This window comes from Pipra filicauda, unplaced genomic scaffold (assembly GCF_003945595.2).
Source record: "Pipra filicauda isolate LSUMZ 115617 unplaced genomic scaffold, ASM394559v2 scaffold80_size11013439_pilon, whole genome shotgun sequence".
NCBI lineage: Eukaryota > Metazoa > Chordata > Aves > Passeriformes > Pipridae > Pipra > Pipra filicauda.
In genome coordinates this window covers 8,572,262-8,591,887 of record NW_024104987.1, presented here as the reverse complement: position 1 = coordinate 8,591,887, position 19,626 = coordinate 8,572,262, and the positions used below count along the sequence as shown (strand labels likewise).

The 19,626-nt window shown below is 53.3% G+C and overlaps 1 protein-coding gene across 2 annotated transcripts; it reads left to right on the top strand.

The window, feature by feature from the left end:
• Positions 1 to 7: 7 nt before the first annotated feature.
• Positions 8 to 8,483, top strand: LOC113985127. Of its 2 annotated transcripts, XM_027715711.2 has the most exons (19): positions 8 to 1,280; positions 1,757 to 1,836; positions 2,029 to 2,154; positions 2,300 to 2,379; positions 2,497 to 2,617; positions 2,929 to 3,018; positions 3,426 to 3,530; positions 3,746 to 3,911; positions 4,386 to 4,480; positions 4,934 to 5,083; positions 5,278 to 5,432; positions 5,791 to 5,926; positions 6,011 to 6,145; positions 6,352 to 6,528; positions 6,794 to 6,949; positions 7,389 to 7,490; positions 7,757 to 7,859; positions 8,131 to 8,190; positions 8,277 to 8,483. In XM_027715711.2, the coding sequence occupies exons 1-19, from the start codon at positions 1,151 to 1,153 to the stop codon at positions 8,411 to 8,413; spliced, it is 2,304 nt and encodes a 767-aa protein (XP_027571512.2). In that variant the 5' UTR covers positions 8 to 1,150; the 3' UTR covers positions 8,414 to 8,483. The 2 variants fall into 2 exon arrangements, with proteins under 2 accessions (XP_027571512.2, XP_039246228.1); XM_039390294.1 differs by lacking the exon at positions 6,794 to 6,949 and having other exon boundaries at positions 10 to 1,280.
• The last annotated feature ends 11,143 nt before the right edge of the window (positions 8,484 to 19,626 follow it).

The following is a 19,626-nucleotide window of genomic DNA, read 5'->3' as shown; positions in this document are numbered from 1 at the left end:
GCTGGTCAGTGGGAGAAAGAGAAAAGGTGACAAAAACCATGGTTTCTGTTAAGCTTGAGCAAATGTTATGCATTTAATGTGACTGAGGGGCTCAGAGGCCAGACTCTGCAGTGTAGGGACAGGAAAGGGATGTCCTGGGGACACGCAGGGGTGTCTGAACATGGGGCTCCTTGGGATGTCCCGAGGAGACATGAGAGCAAAGTGGGGTCTGGAGACATTCTGAGGGCAGCTGAGTGCCAAGGGCTGAGGCAGGTCTGTGTCCCCAGGGACACCCTGCCTGTTCCTGCCTGCGTGGTGGCTCCCTGGGACCCGTTGCTGGGGGCAGGTGCCATGTCAACAAGCCCTGGGACCTGTTGCTATTGGCCGGTAGCAGGTCACAGAGGGGCCCTTTGTGACACCCACTGCAGCAGGTGTGCTCAGCACGACCGTGGCCCACGGTGGGTCAGTGTCCGTCAGGACGGCGACTGGATAGGAGAGGAGTGCAGCGCTGGCGAGAAGCCCCCGACTGCAGTCCACGTCTTGTCCACGACCCTTGGTGGCCCCGTGCGAACGCGGAGTTTTGCTGAGGCGTTTTGCCAAAGCGTTTTTGCCTGAGGCATTTGGGCCGAGGCCTTTTGGCCGAGGTGCTTTGCCTGAGGCGCTTTGCCTTGGCCTTTGGGCTGAGGCACTTTGCTGAAGCCTTTTGGCTGAGGCCTTTTGCTGAGACCTTTTGGCTGAGGCCCTTTGCTGAGGCCTTTGGGCTGCGGCACTTTGCCTTGGCTTTTGGGCTGAGGTGCTTTGCCGAGGCCTTTTGGCTGAAGCCTTTTGCCTTGGCCTTTGGGCTGCGGCACTTTGCCTTGACCTTTTGGCTGAGGCACTTTGCCTTGGCCTTTTGGCTGAGGCCCTTTGCTGAGGCCTTTTGGCCGAGGCCCTTTGCCTTGGCCTTTTGGCTGAGGCCCTTTGCCTTGGCCTTTTGGCTGAGGCACTTTGCTGAGGCCTTTTGGCTGAGGCACTTTGCCTCGGCCTTTTGGCTGAGGCCTTTTGCTGAGGCCTTTTGCCTGAGGCACTTTGCCTGAGGCGATTTGGCCGCGGCATTTTTTCTGAGGGTGTTCGACTCCACCATTCGGACGCCCTCCGTAGGCAGGCTCCCCTGTGTTCTTTAATTCACAGGATGGAGAGGAGACCCCCCGCCTGCCCCAGGCAGGCCTGGATGGAAGACAGCTCTTCCCAGGAGAGCCGCTCTCCAGGTCTGCAGCTTCCGTCCTCCTACGAGGTGACCACCATGCAGCCCCTCAAGCTCGGTGAGTGAGCGGCCTTGTGGGGCTGGGCAGGGCTGGGGCCCACCACCACACCCTGTAGCACACCAGGATCCCACTTTCCTGGCCAGCTGACAATGGGGGTCCTGGGGTCAGCCATGATGTTGCCTGAAAGCTGGGACTGCTCAGGGCTGGAGCGCGGCCCCAGCACAGCCTCTCCCAAAGAAGGACAGGGCAGAGGGGCTCTGGGCTGTGGGCAGAGAGGGCCAGCTGGGCTGGCAGGAGGCAGCCGTGCTGTGGGAGCCTGGGCCTTTCCTGCCTGTCTGCCATTGCCTTCCTCAGCCCGGGGCACTGGGGCTTTCTTGGGCATGGCAGCTCCTCTGCCAGGCACCCTCCAGCCAGGAGCTGCAAGGGAAGGCCGTGCCAAGGCAGTGGGCAGAGAGCTGGGTGGAGGGCAGATAGCCTTTGCTCCCTCCTCTTGCTGGACCCTCTGCAGCTCTCCCTGCTCTTTCCCCCCTTAGACACCAGCTGGTTGCCCATCTACAAGGAGGAGCAGGAAGCTGTTGATGCCATCCTGGCCTTTGTCACCAGCCCCAACAAGGTAACTGCGGCCAACTGGAGGGGGGCTGTGCTGCTGTCTGCTGGCAGGGGCTGTGCTGCCGGGCTGCTGGAGGGCTGCTGGCAGGGCAGGGCTGCTTCTCCCGCAGGGCACTGCACCCCCTGTGCTGCGGTCCCGCTGGCTGTGTCCGCCCACTCACAGTCCGTGTTTGTGTCTCTGTCCCCCGGCTGGCAGGAGGAGAGAGACAAGGCCACATTTCTCCGGAGCATCTCTGTGCTGTGCAGAAGCGCCTTGAGCCACGGCCTGACCCAGGGCCTGGATCTGCTTTGTGACACGTACCAGCTGGCAGAGAACATCAAGGTGAGGGCACTCTGGGCAATGTGGCAAAGGGAGCAAAGCCCCCTGGCACCAGCAGCCTGTGTGGACAGCGCTGGGGCGGGTCAGGGACTGGAGACCCTGGGTGCTGGCAGCTGCCAGCAGGTGCCATCCCGGTTGTGCTCTGCAGGCGCTGCTGGAAGAAGAGCCAAGGGACCAGCTGTGCACAGACCTCCGGCATCTTTCCATGCTGGCTCTGGAGAAATTGAGGTACCTGCCCATCTGTCGTGGGCCCCCTGGCCCAGAGGTCTGATGCCACCTGCATGAGTCATCAAGGGGCTGCTCCCAGCACCCGTGTGCAACCCGTGTCCTGCCCTCTCCCTGCAGCTTGGTGGACACAGCGCTGGAGGGCAAAGCCAAAAGCCTCCTCCGCGCGTGCTTCTCGAGTGTCTTCTGGCTGCCTGCAGAGAAGGAAATGCCAAAAGGGGACCTTGCCCTCTACATCAAGGTAAGTGCTGGCTGAGCTCCAGGGGCCTCCAGCCCCTCTGGCCTGCTCCCTGGCTATCCCATGCTGCCACAGGAGCAGGGATCCCAGGCAGGGCAGGGTACTTCCCCCCCTCGTGCCTCTGTCCCCTTCCCATGGGCCTGGCTGCATCCCGTGCCACAGGCTGCTCTGCCCCCGCAGATTGTCTATGCCCATGTCTCTCCCGGGAAAGGTGGGCATCCTCCTCCTCCTGTGGCACGGGGGAGTTCAGATGGCTCTCCTGGGGCTGGGAGGAACAGCAGAATGACTGCCATTGCTCTCTGTGTTCCTTGCAGACCCTGAACTCCATGGACAGCATGCTGAGGACAATGGTGCTCAGCTTTCCGGCCTCTCGAGTCAGCGAGGAGCTGCAGGGCATCTTGGAGGTCTGGCACAAGCCAAAAGGGGGGGAGTCCCAGGGCTGTTCCTCAGCCTGGAGGGGAGGGTTTGCCCGCTCCTGACTGAGTGGTGCCCAGAGCAGTGCTGTACAGGCAGAGTGCCCTGCAGGGAGGGTGCCCACCTCCTGTGGGGAAGCAGGAGCTGGCCCCAGGCTCTCGTGGAGCACAGGGGCTGCAGAGGGTGGCACCTGCCCTCCTCCTTGGCCATGAGGTTGGCTCTGGGCCTTTGTGCCCAACCTGGGTGGGAATCCAGGGGCAGACACCCCACTGCAGGCTTTGCTGGAGGGGAGAGGAAGCCTTGAGGGATGGGGCGAGTGCGGCCCAGAAGTGGAACTGTGCTGCTGCTGGTGTTGGAGTCTGCTCCCAGGGCTCACCCGCTGCTTCTCTTGTCCCAGCTGCTGCTGGACTTTACCGGATGCGAGAGAGAGGCTGTGAGGGAGAGGGCCATGGCAAGGATCGATGTGCTGACCTGTGTGCTGTCGGACTATTCCACTCTGCAGGTAAGGACCAGGCCCCCTCCAGCCAGGCCATGCCCCCATCCCTGCTGCTCTCCAGGCCAGGGCTGCTGCCCACATGGCTGCTCTGAGAGATGGGGACGCAGGGCTCTGCAAAGCCTGGTCTCTCCAGGAATCCAGCCCTGGGCAGACTCTTGGGAGGAGGGCTTTGGCACCACCTTTGTGCCCTCAGCCCTTCTGCTCATGCCTCCCTCATCCAGGCCCATGCCAACGACAGAAGAGGCACTGCTGGACCTGTCTGCTCTGGGGAGATCCAGCTCCCGCTCCTAGGAAAGCTGCTGGGACGGCTCATCCTTTTCCGGTTCTCTGAGGAGCCGACATGCTATGCAGCTTTCCACGCTCTTTTTGCCCTGGCTGAGTTCATCTGTAAGTAAAATAGGCAGAGCAGCGGTGGGCTTCATTGCTCTGCACAGAGACATCTCCTGAGAGATCTGCTTCCTAACCCCCTTTGCCCCTCCCAGCTGCTTCCCAGAGCTTCCCAGCTGCCACTTTGCTGCAGAGCCTGAGTGCTTTGCTCAAGGCCAGGATCTGTTTGCTGCTGCTCTCCTTCCTCCCCTTCCTTTCAGGATCTTGCAGCCCGCTGGTTTGTGGGCCGCACAGCCAAAGGCCCTCTTGACTTCCCTGTCCCAAAGCCACGTCTTCCCTGGTGGGGAAGAGCAGATCCCCCACCCTGGCTGGTCCCTCCAGTGCCTGTAGCAAGAAGCTGTTCCTGATGCCCTCCCAAAATCCTGGACTGCTCCTGTCCTGCCCCCTTGCCAGCAGATGCCAGGGCGGTTTGGGGAGCTTGCTGGCAAAGCTGCTCTGCCTTCCTGACTCTTGTGTGTTTGCCCTGGTGTTTAGTCGAATCCAGGCTAAAGGACAGAGCAGACCAAGTCGACCGGGAAGCCGTGACCACCTCCGCGCTGTGTTCTCTGAGCCCCAGGGACTGTGCCAAGGTAAGGAGCTGCGCCCTTGCTGGGACTCCTGTCCGTGGCATCAGCAGGGCACTGGTGTGAGCCAAAGGACCCCGCAGCAGTGGGGCTGGCGTGCACTCAGCTCCCTGGGGAGAGGGTTCCCGCCGTCCTTGAGCAGGGACAGCATGAGGGCTGCATTCCAGTGGCCCAGCAACAACTTCAGCCCCAGCAGGAGCTCCGGTGCTCCTGGCCACCAGCAAGTCCCTGGTTCTCAGTGGGGCCAGCAACCTGTGCCCATGAGCCCTCCTCCCCCAGCAGGAGGGCCCTCTCTGCTCATCTTTGCCATGCAGGGACTGCAGGCACTGCTGCCAGCTTTGCTGCGGGCACTGCTGTCAGCAGTGGTGGGCACGTCCGGCCAGGGCCGCTCGAGCTGCTCAGCCAAGCAGCACCGTCAGGGCACTCAGCGTGACACGTCTTCCTTCCTTGCTGCCATAGGCCTTTGGAAAATACCTGCAGTCCCACGAGAGGACAGACATCATCCTCGTGGCCCTCGAGGCGTTGGGAGATGCCAGCATCCTCGACCAGCAGGTGCCCAGCAGCCTGCTGGATGTGGCCTTGGAAGACCCGGACGTCTGGCTGACGGACGTAAGTGGCCTGTGGCTGCATTGTCGTGCCCTTCAGCCCTCTTGGGCCTTGTTCCTCCCTGCATCCCTCCCTCCCAAGCACAGGTGACTTGGGCCCCCCAAGCCACCTCAAGGCAGCAGAGAGGAATGGGAAGGGCAACTGAGCACATGGCTGCACTCCGGGGGCAGTGCCATCCTCACCTGTATTCCCTGCAGGGGCCCAAGATCGTCAGCAGCATCCTTGAGAGCCTGCCATACTGCAGCACACAGGCAGCGTGGGAGAGAGCGGAGTCACTGCTTCGCCTGATGACCAACCTGTACCCCACCACAGTGGTCATCCTCCTGTGCAAGGCGGCTCTTCAAGGAGACAGGTACTGGCCCTGATGGCCTTGAGGGTGGGCTTGTTCCCTGTGGGGAGAGGGACCCCGAGACTCTCCGGCTGCCAGAGCCAAGGAATGCTGCGGGACAGCCTGCAGTCAGGCCCTCCATCCCCCCCTGCTTTCCAGCCCTGCTTCACAGCAGCCAAAGCTGGCCCAGCCAGCCCAGAGCCAGCACGGTGCTCCAGCCCCACGGGGAACACGCCCTCAGCCCCCTCCTGCCCGCGCGGGCAGGGCCCCCGGGGACGCGCAGCCAGGGCTCCAAGGGGTGGGTTCTGGGGGGCTGCTCCAGGCCACAGCCCTGTGGCTGAGGCAGCCCTGCGGACAGCGCTCTGCCTTCTCTGCCTTCCAGCACTGCGCCGGAGCTGTGGGAGCTGATGTCCTCCATGCCGGAGACGCTGGCCAAGATCTTGGAGGGCTTTGCCAACCTGCTGTGCACACAGTGCTTCCGCTGCTCCGCAGAAGGCCCCCGCACCCAGCCCATGGCTGTGAGTGACCACTAAAGGCCCTACTCCCCTCCCGCCAGCCCTGCAGGCTCTGCCGGCCCCTCACGGCTCTGTTTGCTCCTGCAGTCGTCCTCCAGGAAGGCTGAGTCGGAGGAGTTGGCTGACGAGCCCGACCTCGAGAGCCATCAGGGCTGTCCAAACGTCAGGACAGCCGGGCTGCTGCTGGAAGGGCTCGTCGGGCTGTCACAGAGAGCCGAGATGGTGAGCAGGGCGGTGTCAGGGGCAGCCCTGTCGGCAAACGGGGGCTGGGGCTGTGTGGAAAGCAGTGGCTTGGCCTGGCCTGGGACTCAGAACGTGGGGTGACTGCTCCAAACGCCCTCCCTGCCACGGTGTGCCTGGGGTGGCTGCCTGGGGAGCTTTTCAGGCACGGCACTCTTCACCCAATGGACATTCTCTTCTCTCTACAGGCCAGAAACATCGAACTCTTCCTGCCGGGCATGATAAAGATCCTCCAAGTTGGCAGCGAAGATGCCCAGATGAAGATCCTGCTGGCCTTGCGAAACGTTCTGTGTCAGCTGAAGAAGAGCAAGGCCAGCTTCATCGCTGTGCAACTTGTGGGGAGGCTGCTGCCCCTCTTTGACTCGGTAAGGCTGATGTGGAGCCTGAGCCCCTCAGATGGGCACTGGGCAATGACAGCTGCCCTGCAGCCCAGCCCTGCGAGCAGCACTTGGAGCCAGCTCTGCTCCCCTGGGCTCTCCTGGGATGGCTTCTGGGCCGTGCAGCCCAGTGCTGCTTCTTCTGGGATGTGAGGCCGGAGCCTCTGCCCTCCCCGCAGCCATGATCAGGGCCCTCTTCACTGTGGGCAGGGAGCTGCTGTTTGCAAAGCTCCCTTTTCCTGCTTCCTGCCAGGAGTGCAGCGAGCTGCGAGAGCTGTCCATCCACATGCTCGCAGAGCTGCTGCAGTTCGTGGTCGGCAGGGATGAGAAGAGGATGAGGAAGGAGGTGTGGCGAGCACTGGTGCCTCTCCTCTTTCGCATGAACGACCAGGTCCCCAGCGTGGCCGAGGTACAGGTTTGAAGGCTGAGCCCTGACACACAGAGGGCTGGGCTGACACCCCCGGGGCCCCTGGGCATCGGGGCAGGGGCTGCTGGCAGCGGGCAGCGCTCCCCCAGCACAGCCCGTGGGAAGGTCCGTGCGGAGCCAGCGCCAGCAGGGCCAGAGAAGCTGGCACGGCCCTGTGCAACCCCTGCCCTGCCTGCTCCTGCCGGGCTCGGCAGCAGCCCGTGACCACCACGGCCTGAACAGGGGCATCCCCACAGGCTGTGTCAGAGGCCAGGCCTTTGAGCCTCCATGCCTGTCCCCCAGGGCTGTCCCCAAAAGCCTCCCAGACATTTGGGCTAGGGCATGTCCCAGATTCCTAAAGGCAGGATCCCCCCAGGAACAAAGCCAAGAGGCCTCCTTGCCCAGGCCCCCGGTCCATCCCTGAGCTCATGCTGTCCTGCAGGCCTCCAGGGAAGCCCTTCTTGCTGCCGCCGAGCTGCTGAAGTGGAAGACGCTCAAGCACCTGCTGCAGAGAGAGCGGCTGTGGGAGCTTGGAGCGTGCTTGGTAAGGACAAGCTGTGCAGCCCGGACTGGGGGAGGGCTGCCCCCATCCCATGTCTGGGCTGGGGGCTCTGCAGCTGGGCAGAGCCTGGAGCTGCATCCCTGTTGCTGCCCTCAAGAACAGAGCCCCAGGGGCTCTTCTGCAGGCCCCTGTCCCCTCCCTGTAGCCAGCAGGAGGGGAGGCCTCTCCGTCCCAGGAGGTGCTGGCAGGAGGCACTGCTCCAGCCAACTGCCCCAGCCCTGGAGAGACATGCCTTGTTCTCTCTGCAGCTTCAGAACAGCAGGAGCAGGGCTGAAGATTTTATCCACCAGAGCCTGCCCTACCTGCAGGACCCTCAGGCCAACGTGCGCCTGGCGGCCGTCAGGTTCATCGGTGAGTGCCAGCCCCTGCGGTGCCTCTGGGGCAGCCTGGCCCCTGTGCTGCTGCTGCCCCAGCAATGCCCGGCCACCCTGGGCAGGGCCTTGCCTCCCTCTGCCAGCCCTGCCCACGCAGCGGGGCTTGGTGGCCACCTTGCTCAGTCCCACTGCCCTGAGCTTCTGGGAGCTCCTGGGCTCAGCCGTGCTGAGGGGGAGGAGGGGAGGACTGGGGGCCCTGCTGTTGGGAGCAGGCTGGGGAGCAGAGGCTAATGGAGCTCTGTGCCCAGGACTCATCACACGGCGCCTGAGGGAGCAGACCACGGAGAGTCAGGCTGACATCCTGAGCGGTGAGTGGGGAGCACCGTCTGTCGGGAATCCAGAGGCTCTCTGCAGACGGGGGGTTTGATCTGGGCTCTGTTTCTTTCCGTCACAGCACTTCAGCCCTTGGAAAAAGACTGGGACATCTCTGTCAGCTCCCTGGCAGCTCGGACAACCTCCGTTCTAAGGAGTCCTTGGGTGCAGCAACGACCAAGAGGCTTCCTACGAGCACTGCGCTGCTGCTGGCCGTGAGCCCGGCAGAGGTGCAGCTTGCCTTGGCTAAAGGACTGGGGCTGAATAAAGCTGCAACAACGTGCCCAAAGCCCTGGTGTCCTTCAGCTGCGTGGTGCTGAGTGTGCCGAGCCGACCGTGTCCTTCCTGGGCTGTCCCGCAGGCAGCGGGACGCTCCCCCCTCAGCACCCCTGGCCCCAGGCTTGTGGGACAAGCTGAGCCCTGGTTGGGGCTTTCCCTGGGAGAAGCCGCCTTGGCTAAAGGACAAGCTGCTGCCCGAGCATTCTCACCCCATTTCAGGGTCACTGCCAATGTCACCCTGCCCTCTGCCGGTGTGAAGCTATTCCCCCTTGTCCTGTCACTCCAGGCCCTCGTCCCAAATCTGTCTCCAGCTCCCTTGGAGCCTCTTTTAGGCACTGGAAGGGGCTGGAAGGTCACCCCAAAACCTTCTCTTCTCCAGCCTGGACAGCCAAAGTTATCCCTGTGTCCCCACACGGTGCCCCACTCTGTGACCCCTGTGTCCTCCCAGGCTCAGCACTCCAGGAGGTGGCACAGCAGTAAGCCCTGTGCTGCAGCTGCCACAGGACCAGGAGCTCACCCAGAGACATTGCCAGACTCCAGACTGTCCCACCACAGGTCTGTGAGACTGTGCAGAGCCCGTAAGAAGAGTTCTTGAGTTCAAGTTTCCTGCTGCAGGCTGAGGTGTGACCTGGGGTATTTGTGCTGCCCTGAACATGGAGAAGGAAGGTGGGTTGATACTCTGTGGTTCATGGAGACCCAGGGGAATGCAGCGCCCAGAGTGAGCCAGAAGATGGGCTTTGCACATGGATCTGGGGTCTCAGAATGCACTAGGGAAGAATGTGTCCTAGATTAGACAATTTGGATGGTTTTTAGCTGGTGTGAACACCTGGGCACAAGTGGCTCCACCTTTAACGGAGATCAGGAAACTGGGCAGAGCAGGACACTAGATCAATGTTGGGCTGCAAGCCCCCTCTACCTCCTGTCCCTTTCCTCCCTCCACTTCTGAAGTCATCACCCAGAAAGCTTGGCAGTGAGGTGGCTGGGCTGCCCCCGGGATTTGGGAAGTCCCCTGGGATTTGGGCTGGATGGTCCCAACCCTTTAAACAGGACTGTGGTCCACAGGTCCTGGTAGTCTCTTCCGTCTCCAGGGGCTTAGGCAACCTTTATCTCAGTTCCCTTTATCTTGAGGTCCTGAACACACATTGGCAGATGATTTCTTCAGTTACTGGCAGGTACAGCCGGTAATTCCCACTACAGTTTCCCTTCACTGGCTGTTAAAGACCCCATCGGAGCATTTAAAGAGGGGTGTGCGTTTTTCCTCCTGTTTAAAGGCACATGGTGTTTTTCACAGAGCGAGTGTGCAGCCAGAAGTCATCGGCAGAGTAGGACGGCCATCAAGTGGCTGACGCTGGGACTGTCACGGAACCGCAGGAGAGGATGCAAAATCCCAGTCCTGTTCTGCAAGGAGAGGCAGAAGTGTCAGGCCAACAAAGGGCTGTTTCTGTTGATGCCGAGAAAAAAGGCGATAGTAAAACCCAATAGCCACACGTGCTATTAAGCCGGTATCTGTTTATTTTGGTGCCGAACCCGCAGAGGACAACTCCGCCTAAAACACACGCTCTCCACTCTTCCGTCACAGCTTGCCTTTTATAGAGTTAGCTTATAAATATTCATTGTACGTGTTTTACATATTCATGTAACCAGGAAGTGCTTAGCAACAGCACACGAACCGGGAAATTGCACTTATTAAACTATGCCCATTACAACTTAACATTTCCCTCATCAATAGCAACCTAACATTTTCCCTTATCACTGTCCCAATCACTGGGTCAAATTCAAATCAGTAACTGAGGGCTGATCTGTTTTTTCTCTCCTGTGCTTGCCCGGGAAAGCTGCTGTGTAAGGCAAAGGGAACACAACCCTTGCCCTGAGCAGCTATTGCCTGTTCTGGAGATCAGTTGTGTTGGAGTTAAGATGGTTGGGACTTCCCTCAACTCAAATAATTGATTAATATCTGCATACATAATTATTTTTTTTAAATTGAATCTTTGCAGCATCTATAAATGGTCTTACAGCTCACCCAGCCCTGCTTCAAATCCTTCCTACAGTAGGAACTGCAGGAAGAAGTCAGTGCTTGGATTGGCATAAATGAAAGCACAAGCAGAGTGAGAGTGATGTTCTGCCCTTGTCTAGGAGTGGGAGGTGGAAAAAGGTCATGGAAAGCTGAGGAAGAGGGAAGGACATCTCCACCAGGGAATAAGCTTTTGAGTAGCTGTTTTTGATCTGGCAAGTGGATGTGGCTTCTGTGTGTGTTTCCCAGTACAGTGTGTGTCTGAAATATTTAACACTGGAAGTGTCAATCCATTATCTGGATGTTGGAGAACCAGCCTGGCACAATCCCTTGAGTTTTCCAGGAAGATGATCTGAATTTCTCTGACAGCAATACCAGCGCTGCTGGAATAAATGGCTTGTAGCTTGGGAGTTGCTGCCTGACTTCAGGAAGAAGCTGGATGTGGTTGGGCTGCAGCAGCCCTGATGCCCTGGGGTGGGGAAAGAATGGGCTGGGAGGGTTTGAAAGCATGTTTCTAGTGATGGCTGAAGTCCAAAGCCACAGCTTTCCTCCTGGTCTGCTTGAATTAGGTGTCTGGACCTGGTATATGAGCATGTTTATGATTCTTAGGCTCTGGGCTGTCTCTGCAAAGACTAGAAATGCTCCCATCTGGAGGGGCTTTGTCAGCAGCTCTGGTGGCTCTGAGGGGAGAGGGGTTATTCTCCCCTTACTGCAGTCCTTCAGCTAACTGGCTTCCCAGGTTTTGAAGTGTTGCTGCTCCTATTTAGAGTAAAAGAACACTTCCCATCACGACAGAATATTGTGAATGGCACCTACTGCCTGGGAAAAAAACAAGCTTTGCCTTTCCTTTCTCCAAAACAATCAATTTAAAGGCTTTTCCGTGAATGTCACGCATTGTACACACATCCTAAGCTCTTGGGGAAAGTTATTGTTGGCTTTTATAAATTATATTATCTTACTCTGCAGGAAACAGACACTGAACTATTTAATTTTGTTCTAGCTGAAATTAAAAAAAAAATCATGCAAGGAAACAAACACAGCTGAATGTGATCCCAGTTTTTCTCTGCTAGACGGTGTTACCTGCCCTGCCTTTCCTTTTCATGCCTTCACCTGATGTTATCAATCATCAGGGCAAATTTGACTTGGGCCTCACCCTTGGTATCTTATTGCTGTGGTCTGGCTGGGGATGTGGGTACTCAAATGCTGCAGACAACCAAAGGCATCTGCAGTGTCTGCTGGACCCTGTGAAGGAGTGTCTGCTCCACATTAGTGATCAGGACACATTGTGGGGTTAATTTGGTCTCGGAAAAAGGATGTTTCTGGTCAAGATGAGAAACACAGACCCACAGGCTGCGATGTTTGAGCTCTGAAGGCCTTGTAAGACTGCAGATGGTTCTAGTTGACACAAATTTTGCAATATAGGGATTTATTCTTTTGCCAGCCCCTGGGGATACATTCCTGACCCTCTGCCAAAGGGTGTGTGACTGAGTAAGCGACCTGTGTAAGATGGCAGGGTACCCAGGCATGGCTTTGCAGGGCAGGGGGTGCCCAGCAGCTCTGCCGTGGCTCCCTCTGCCGCCCTGGTGCAGCCTGTGCCCCGTCCTTGCCAGCTGTGACCACAGGGCTTGACCACTTGCCTGGCAGTGACCTGCACCGAGCTGAGTCTGATGTATTTAATTGTTTTCTATGAGGAAAGACACCAGATTTTGATCATAAAAAATAACCCCACTAATGGATCCTGACTGCTTTGCCCTCTAGGCTTCTCCAGTCTTGCAGGAAAGCAGATGCTAGAGAGTGATGCTAAAAAAACAAGCTGCAAGTAGGAACACAGTGATTCTATGAACTCTGTAGGTCTACGAGTAGTTGTTCCAGCCCCCTTTTTTTCCCTTTCCTGTCTACTAAACACCTTAATGTAAATTAGCAGCTCCTCTCATCATGTAATGATTTTGTTCATAATAAACTAGACTTGTAGTTTAGACTTTTATTTTTCTCCAGCATCTTATGTTGTTGTGACAGGTCTAGTCATAAGCTGAGTTCAAGGTTTTATGACAGATGTTTGGACATTTTCGTCCTGGGATAATAGGTCAGAGTTTTATGCTATTGTGTTCCAGGAGTCTGCAAGGTACTCAGTTTAGTCCAGGTGGGAGAGCCAGGGGTGAGCACAGCAGAGGGGGAAACACAGAGCTGCAAAGGGAATTTCTTCTTGGTTTTATTGCCTTGACTGAAGTAGTGGGCCAAAGAGCCTTGCTGCAGAGAGTGTCTGCAGGGGGACTGTGTTGGAGAGGTTGCACAAGATCCTTACAGTGTTGGTGGTATTCCCCATCTGCCACAGCCATCAAGGGGCTTGGCCTGCAGTGAGATTAACAGCTTCTATCTCCTCAGTGTGTAGTAAATAATAATAAAGTCACAGGCTTGTGATCAAACATCCCTTTTGGAGAAGGAAAAAGGGTTCAAAATCTCCAGATTCCTGGTCTGATGAACTCTGCAAGGTAGGGAAGCAGAAAACAGGCCCAATGGTGTCAAGAGGTCAGATGTCTATAACATGAAACCTGGTGTATATTTATCCTTTGGAACATATACATGCAAAATGAAAGATCAACTGGTTCTTCATTTCTTGCCGGAAGAAGTAATTAAATCTTAGAGAAGTGGAAGGGTTCCCTGGGTCACTGGGCTCTGGTGTGAGATGGGATTAGATAAGAAGCACAAAATCCCCAGTCTGTTGTGCCAGGGCTGAAGTAATTTCCTCTGAGAATAACATTCACATTACAAACAAACCCTGTTCTTATAAATCGCCCAATTAAGAGCAGTAGAGTCAGATGCAAAGTCTGAGTCATGTGAGAACTCTGAAGGACATGTCCCCACATGGCTTTTGCTAATGGAGGTTGAGGAACAGGTGTTTTCTCTAGGGACCTCTGGAGAGATCTCTTAGGGCAGGCAACAGTCCCTCCTGAACCCCCTTCCCCCCGAAAAATGGCTGTACTGCAATGAGTGAATCTTAATCCCTGGTCAGAGCTGGTGAATCCAGAAGTCATGTCTTGTTTGTGGGAAAGTCTTGTGTATTAGCCACCAGACCTAGAAGTGTATCTGGCAAAGGTTTTTCCTGAAATGTTTTTTGCCTTTAGGTTTTTGTTATTCTCTGGGCAGTACCTGGATTTAAACTCCTCAGAAGGCACATGAGCTGCTCTGAGATACCAAGGCATATGTCAGGTAGGTCATTGTCTTTCAAATATGCAGTTGTGCTCTTCCCTTTAGAGCAATAACACAACTGTTTGTGTTTGCCTAAGTAGTCTTGCTTTGCAGTTCCATCAGTTTAGCTTTGAGACAGAAATGTCCAAACCCATGGAATCTGCATTCTGTAGGTGGAGACATAAATGTGAACAAGTTGCTTGGCTTCTAGAAAGAAGGTGACTGAGTAGGCAGTGGAGTATTTGTCAGGCACACAGACCTAGAAGCAGGTTGTAGCACTTAGTAACTGTCTTGGAGGCAACTTTCTCAGGCTCTCCTGTGGAGCCCAGAGGTGTCTGTGCTTTAACAGAGGGTAAACTGGAATATGGGAGGGACAGGTTGCTCCAGATCACATTGTGTGACCACCTAGGAGCTGGGATGTGCCCTTTGGTGGCCTTGGCTTTTAAGCTTGTGAGCTTCTCATATGTTGTATGTTTGCTTATGGATGTATGTTTATATTTTGAGTGTATGAATTTTCCAGGCTGCCAAGCCACAGCTGTCCAATAAATGTTCCCAAGGGAACACAGCTGTATTTTTCCACCCTCTGTACTGGTGGAAGGGAACAAAACCAAAAACATGTGGCCAGGGCTGTTGTTGCCAAGCCTGGAGTACAGCAGAGCTGTTGCTGCAGTTCATCTTCAGAGGCATGTTCATTGTCTGATAAAAGATGGGGAAAGGTTGACAGCTTACAGTTGCTTTTGCTCTACTTGAGCATTTCCTTTGCAAAAGGAAAATCTCATCCTTCTACTGCAGGCAGCTTGGCCTCTGACAGGGCAAGGATGTGCAAACAAACAGTAAATTTAGCTGGCAGAAGGTGAATTAATCCTTGTGGTGCTGGGGCTGGAAGGATTGCACCCCTGTTTTCTCAGATCTGTGAATCTTTTGGTGAGATCCAGTCTCCTATGGATTCCAGGTGACGGGGTTCTAAGATGTCAACCTGATGTCATAGGTTGAGATTGTGGCTCAAACTACCACACCTGAAGTTGGGGCATCAGTCATTAGGAGCTGCCTCCTCCTGTGCCACAACCTGTCTCACATTGTATAAGCCTCTGTTTTGGAGAACTGAAATAATTTGCTCATTGCTTAATGAGAGTCTCTTACTCCCACAGACTGCTTGTGACTCAGGCTGGCAGTGCTTTCAGTTTTGGTTCCAAATGTGTGAGCCCGACTTGCCCAGACAATCAAAAATGACCTCTAGGCTGCTTTTGTGTGGCAGCAATACACTTGGGTTTAAATAATTTCATTCCTGTGTTAGTTATCTGGGATTCAGCTTTATTGTGGCTGCATGGATCACGTCTGGTCAGGAGACAGTGGTAAAGCAAAGAGAACAACACGTGCACTTAACTAAACCTTGTCTACGCAGATCAGAGTACAATAAATAGGGGAAGGAGGGTGGGGCTGGTTGCAAATGTTCCTCAGCAGTGACTTTTTCAAGATGTGCTCAGATTAGACTGTTGGCTGTTGTAGGCTACAAGAGGAAGCAAAGAGATTAAATTTTCCTCTTGGCAGAGCTAAATTTTCCTCTTGGCAGAGCGAGCAGATTCATGGAAGTCACATGGTGAGCAGGAACAAGGCTGGGTATGAAGAAAGAATCATAGAACTGGGCAGGCAGAGGTGCAGCCTCCAGGCTGGTGAGAGGTGAGTTGGGAGGGCCAAGACACAGCTTCTGCAGCAAACCCACTGCTGGTGCTGGGCAGGAGGGAAGAGCTCCTGTCCCCATACTCGGACGATGTGGCAACAACCCAGTCCATAAATCTCCACTGTGGTCCTGAACTCGAAAGCAAACTTGCAGGTTAGCTCAGTGCTCATGTTGCAGCAAAAAGCAAACACTGAGAAGAAAAATAATCTGAGTGAGGGGAGAGGAAGAGAAGATTCAGTGGGGTTTTCTAGATCTCCTTGCCCCAGGGAGTCAGAGCTGCTGTGGGCTGGGCTGTAACCCCCACAGGTGCCTGGTACCCCGTTATCAGTCCCATGTCATCTGCTGCCTGTCACGGTGTCGGTTCGGCCCCGGCCTTGGACTGTGGATTGTGATTTCCATCTCTAGGGCAAGGTGCAGGGTCTGATGCCCGTGAGCTTGGCTGATGTGCTGATGGGTAGGCTGTCTGTCTGTCTGTCTGTGAGTCCATCTGAATGCACTGTGAAGGGGCAGGATGGCTGCTTGGGACTCCAGTGCACTCCTTGTGGACTTGCTGGCCGTGGGGCAAATCTGCAAGCAGGTGTAGCTTATCCCAAAGGGCATTAAGCCCCCTCTAAATATACCTGTGTTTTAGGACAAGATGGTCAGGGAAATAGCAAATTTCTTTAAGGTGTTTTTGAAGGAAACTGTGTCTTCATTGACAGGCTGCTCAGAGGATCTAGTTTTTAAAATCTACAGATGATTAACTAATGCAAGACACAGTGTATGATTTTTGTTGTTATAATGAAGTCAGAGGGCTGCCAGTCAAAGTATTTAATACAAAATCAGTTTTTCAGCTGAGGAGGTGTTTTACAGCCCACTGTATATCTCAATATGCCACTGGGGTTTTTAAGATGTCAAACCAAGGCTTCCTTAGGGGGAGGAGAAGGGAAATAATCCATTAACACTTAAAATGTGTAAATTATGTCACCACTAAGGTATGTATGTGAGGATCACACCCCAAGATGTTACCTTAAAGGAAACCTTAGACAAGGGGTAGACATTTGTCTGTCAGTCAGAAACCCTGGGTACCACATCTGCCATGCAGTGGGGATCCCTGGCCAGAGGGAGCTGGAGGAGAAGGCTGTGTGCTTGGCCTATCAATGGGATGCTGCTGGCTGCCCTAAAATATTTGTAATTTTCCAGCATCCACTTGCAGAAGGTGCAATTTCCTCCAACTGCCTTTGGGTCATGCTCTGCTGGTTTTTGACCTGAAGGGAGGGGGTGATGGGGTAGAAGCTAGAAAAGCCTGAGCCAAAGCACTCGGTTAGAGAGAAGGTGGCAGCCTGGACTAAAGCTCAGGGTAGGCAGGGGGAAAGTAGATGTAAGAATGTACCAAGGAGTGATGTTAATTCAACTTTGGGTATGTGATTATTACATGGGGTCTTAACCATGTAATAGGTCTTTAATGCCCTGAGCCTCAAACATGAGTGTAATGGTAGCCAAATGTCCTGGCATTGGAGCATTTCTCTAATACAGAAGCTGCAGCCCTGAACTGAGCAACCAAATTGCTCCTATGGTGATATGGAAACCTCAGGGAACTGCTTCTGGTGAATCTTGAAGATCTGTGCCTGAGAAAAGCTCTACCTTTCCTTGTGTGAGCAGCTGTCTGGTGCTATGTGGATGTTTAACCAGTGAACTGCTTGGCAATAAAGGTAACTGTTGTCACTGCGTTCGTTGTCATAAAAAACTTATGGTTCTCATTATATCACAGCCATAAATTACATCATGCACTATTTTATTGACATAAATAACAGATTAGCCAGGGAGTCCGTCACGAACATGAAAGTGGTGGTACTGCAGGTAAGAGAGATTTGGAAACCAAAACCTGTGTAACTTTATGTGCTTTGTCTTATGGTCTCAGACAGATCACGTTTCAGGAAAAAAGATTTCCTTATATCCTGTTTAGCAGTGGAGAAACAAAGATTTGTTAAGGTCACCACGGTGTTTTTTTCAAAGAGTAATCAAAGAAAATGGGGATCACATTCTGGATTTTAATTGCAGTTTCTCTTTTATGATACTTGTTTACTATTATTAAAGGAAAAAGTGTAACAGCTAGTTTTGATATTAAGCAAGAATAGTTCTGAGAATTTGTTTTAGTTTCCTTTCACGGAAGGCTTTGGATCCTGTTTTAATTTGTGCCTGACTGGTGAATTACTTGGCAATAAAGATCATTTTTTGTCATAAAAGACCAATTGTAATCATAAGCAGTTATAGTTATAATGTTTATCTTTCAGCCATAAATTACTTCGTGGTCTATTTTCTTGGTGTACCAGATTAGCAGGGGAATACCTCACAAATGTGAAAACAGAGGTGTTGTAGATAAGTGAGGCTTTGAAGCCAAAACCAGTGAGAAAACATACTGAGACCAAAGGTATAATGGGACATCGACTGTTAATTCTGAGACTTGGGATAGATCCCTGGGCTACCCTATTGCTTTCAATTTCCTGGAACATGAAATAAGTCATATATATAAAAAAAGGTAACAGTTGCTTGAAGCAGAAAGGAATAGAAGCCCAAACCACTTCTTGTAGTCATGCATATAGCTAAGAAAAACTCTAGGTTCTTCTGTGATCACAGCGTTTGATTTTCATCTCATGTCTTCTGGTTCATTTCTCACGTTGAGTTTCTGGTTAAAGTTAATGTTATTATTCTGGGTATTTCTGTATTCAATTAAAGGGGTTTTGTGCTGTCAGGGTGGATCAAAGTATAAGATTCCTTGGCTGTAGGAGAAAGTCCATGTTGGAGGTTTTCACTTTTGAAAGTCAAAATGAAGCCTCATTCAGGAGTAGAGTTTCTAGGACTATTGCAATATAAACACAATTTAGTTGATGAATAAGTAAATTCCTCAAGCATATTTTTGGGTAAGTAGGAGAAGGGGAAAATCCTTGCTGAAGGCATAAATAGCTCATATTTTTTTCTATTTAACACATACTTAATTTACCATCAAAGGATGTGGTGCATGCTCTAATTGTAGAAAGTAAAATGAACTTCTCAAAGGAGTTTTTAAGTACTGAAGTTCTTCGCCTGTTCCTAGAAATTCTAGATTAGGCAGCAGATGTTTCCCCTGGACTTCTGCTCTATGCTTGCAGAAAGCAGGCATTTGAGGAGTTGGGTACCACTCACAGGGAACAGTGAAAATGGAAAAATCACATGAATACAGTGTCTGGGGAACTCAATGCTGGGGTGCTGAGGAAGAGGCTAATCTGAAACAGCTCATGTGGTTGGGTATTACCAAATTCTGTGCTTGGAAACTAACTCTTCCTGTAAAAAATGATTAAGACGAAAGAAAAATCAAAGTTTTGGGTCAGATTCTCAGAATATTGATATCTTTTGTGCTGACAGCTTGCCCTAGGCCTGGAATACAGCTGCTGTTTAGCTGGGCTGAATTTGAGTGAGGGGTTTAGTCCTGTTAGCAATTCCTCAAACCAAGCAATCCTCTGGAGATCCAAAAAAACCCCAAGGTACATTTTTGCTGCTACACTCCTCAGCTACAGCTTCTTTTCTTGTGATAATTTCATCGGATATTAAAATATGTTAAGCCAGTCCTGGCTGAGCAACTCAGCCCAGCCAGCAGCAGCCAGTGAGACCTTTGCTGCCAGGGGTCACTTTGTGAATTAGCATTCAGGACCATTTGTGACGGGCACATAGTTGGGTTTTTTTGATCATAAGTTCGCTGTGAAGTCACTGTTAAAGACTCTGCCCAAGAGCCAGGGGGGAAGAATGTAAAGAAAAAAATTGCAGACCTGGGACCTACTGTGAGAGTGGCTGCATTTACCTCGTGCTTTATCCCTGGAACTGATGTCAATCTTTAACTTCTCCCCCAGAGATGTGGAAGCCTTGTTTGCATGCTGGAGGTGACCCTTCCAGGCCAGGGCAGGAAGGGCACAAGCTAAGGCAAACAAGGGGTTTTGCTGTGGGTTTTTTTTGATGGCTTGTTTGGGTTTAGTAGTGGTGGTGGTGGTGTGGTTTGGGTTTCTTTTTAAGGAAATGTCTCAAGTTTAATGTCCTGGGCCTGGAACAGGAAAGTGTAATGGCAGAGAAATGTCCCTGCATTGGAGCATTTTTCTAACACAGAAGCTGCTGCCTTGAACTGGGACTGTAAGAGCAAACCAAACCACCCAAATTCACTGGAGGGGCACTGTGGTTTTGCAGCACTGTGATTAAATTGAAACTGAGCACTTCTGTGTGATATCTGCTAAATAAACCCCTGAAATTGTGTCTGCCCAGGCTCAGCCTCCA

What these genes read in the sequence shown, in the direction of transcription:
- LOC113985127 (XM_027715711.2), top strand. Translation starts at nt 1,151, where the DNA reads ATGGAGAGGAGACCCCCCGCCTGCCCCAGGCAGGCCTGGATGGAAGAC. An exon ending in AGCTGGCAGAGAACATCAAG is followed by an intron (nt 2,155 to 2,299) that starts GTGAGGGCACTC and finishes TGTGCTCTGCAG; the next exon opens with GCGCTGCTGGAAGAAGAGCC. An exon ending in CCCGCACCCAGCCCATGGCT is followed by an intron (nt 5,927 to 6,010) that starts GTGAGTGACCAC and finishes TTGCTCCTGCAG; the next exon opens with TCGTCCTCCAGGAAGGCTGA.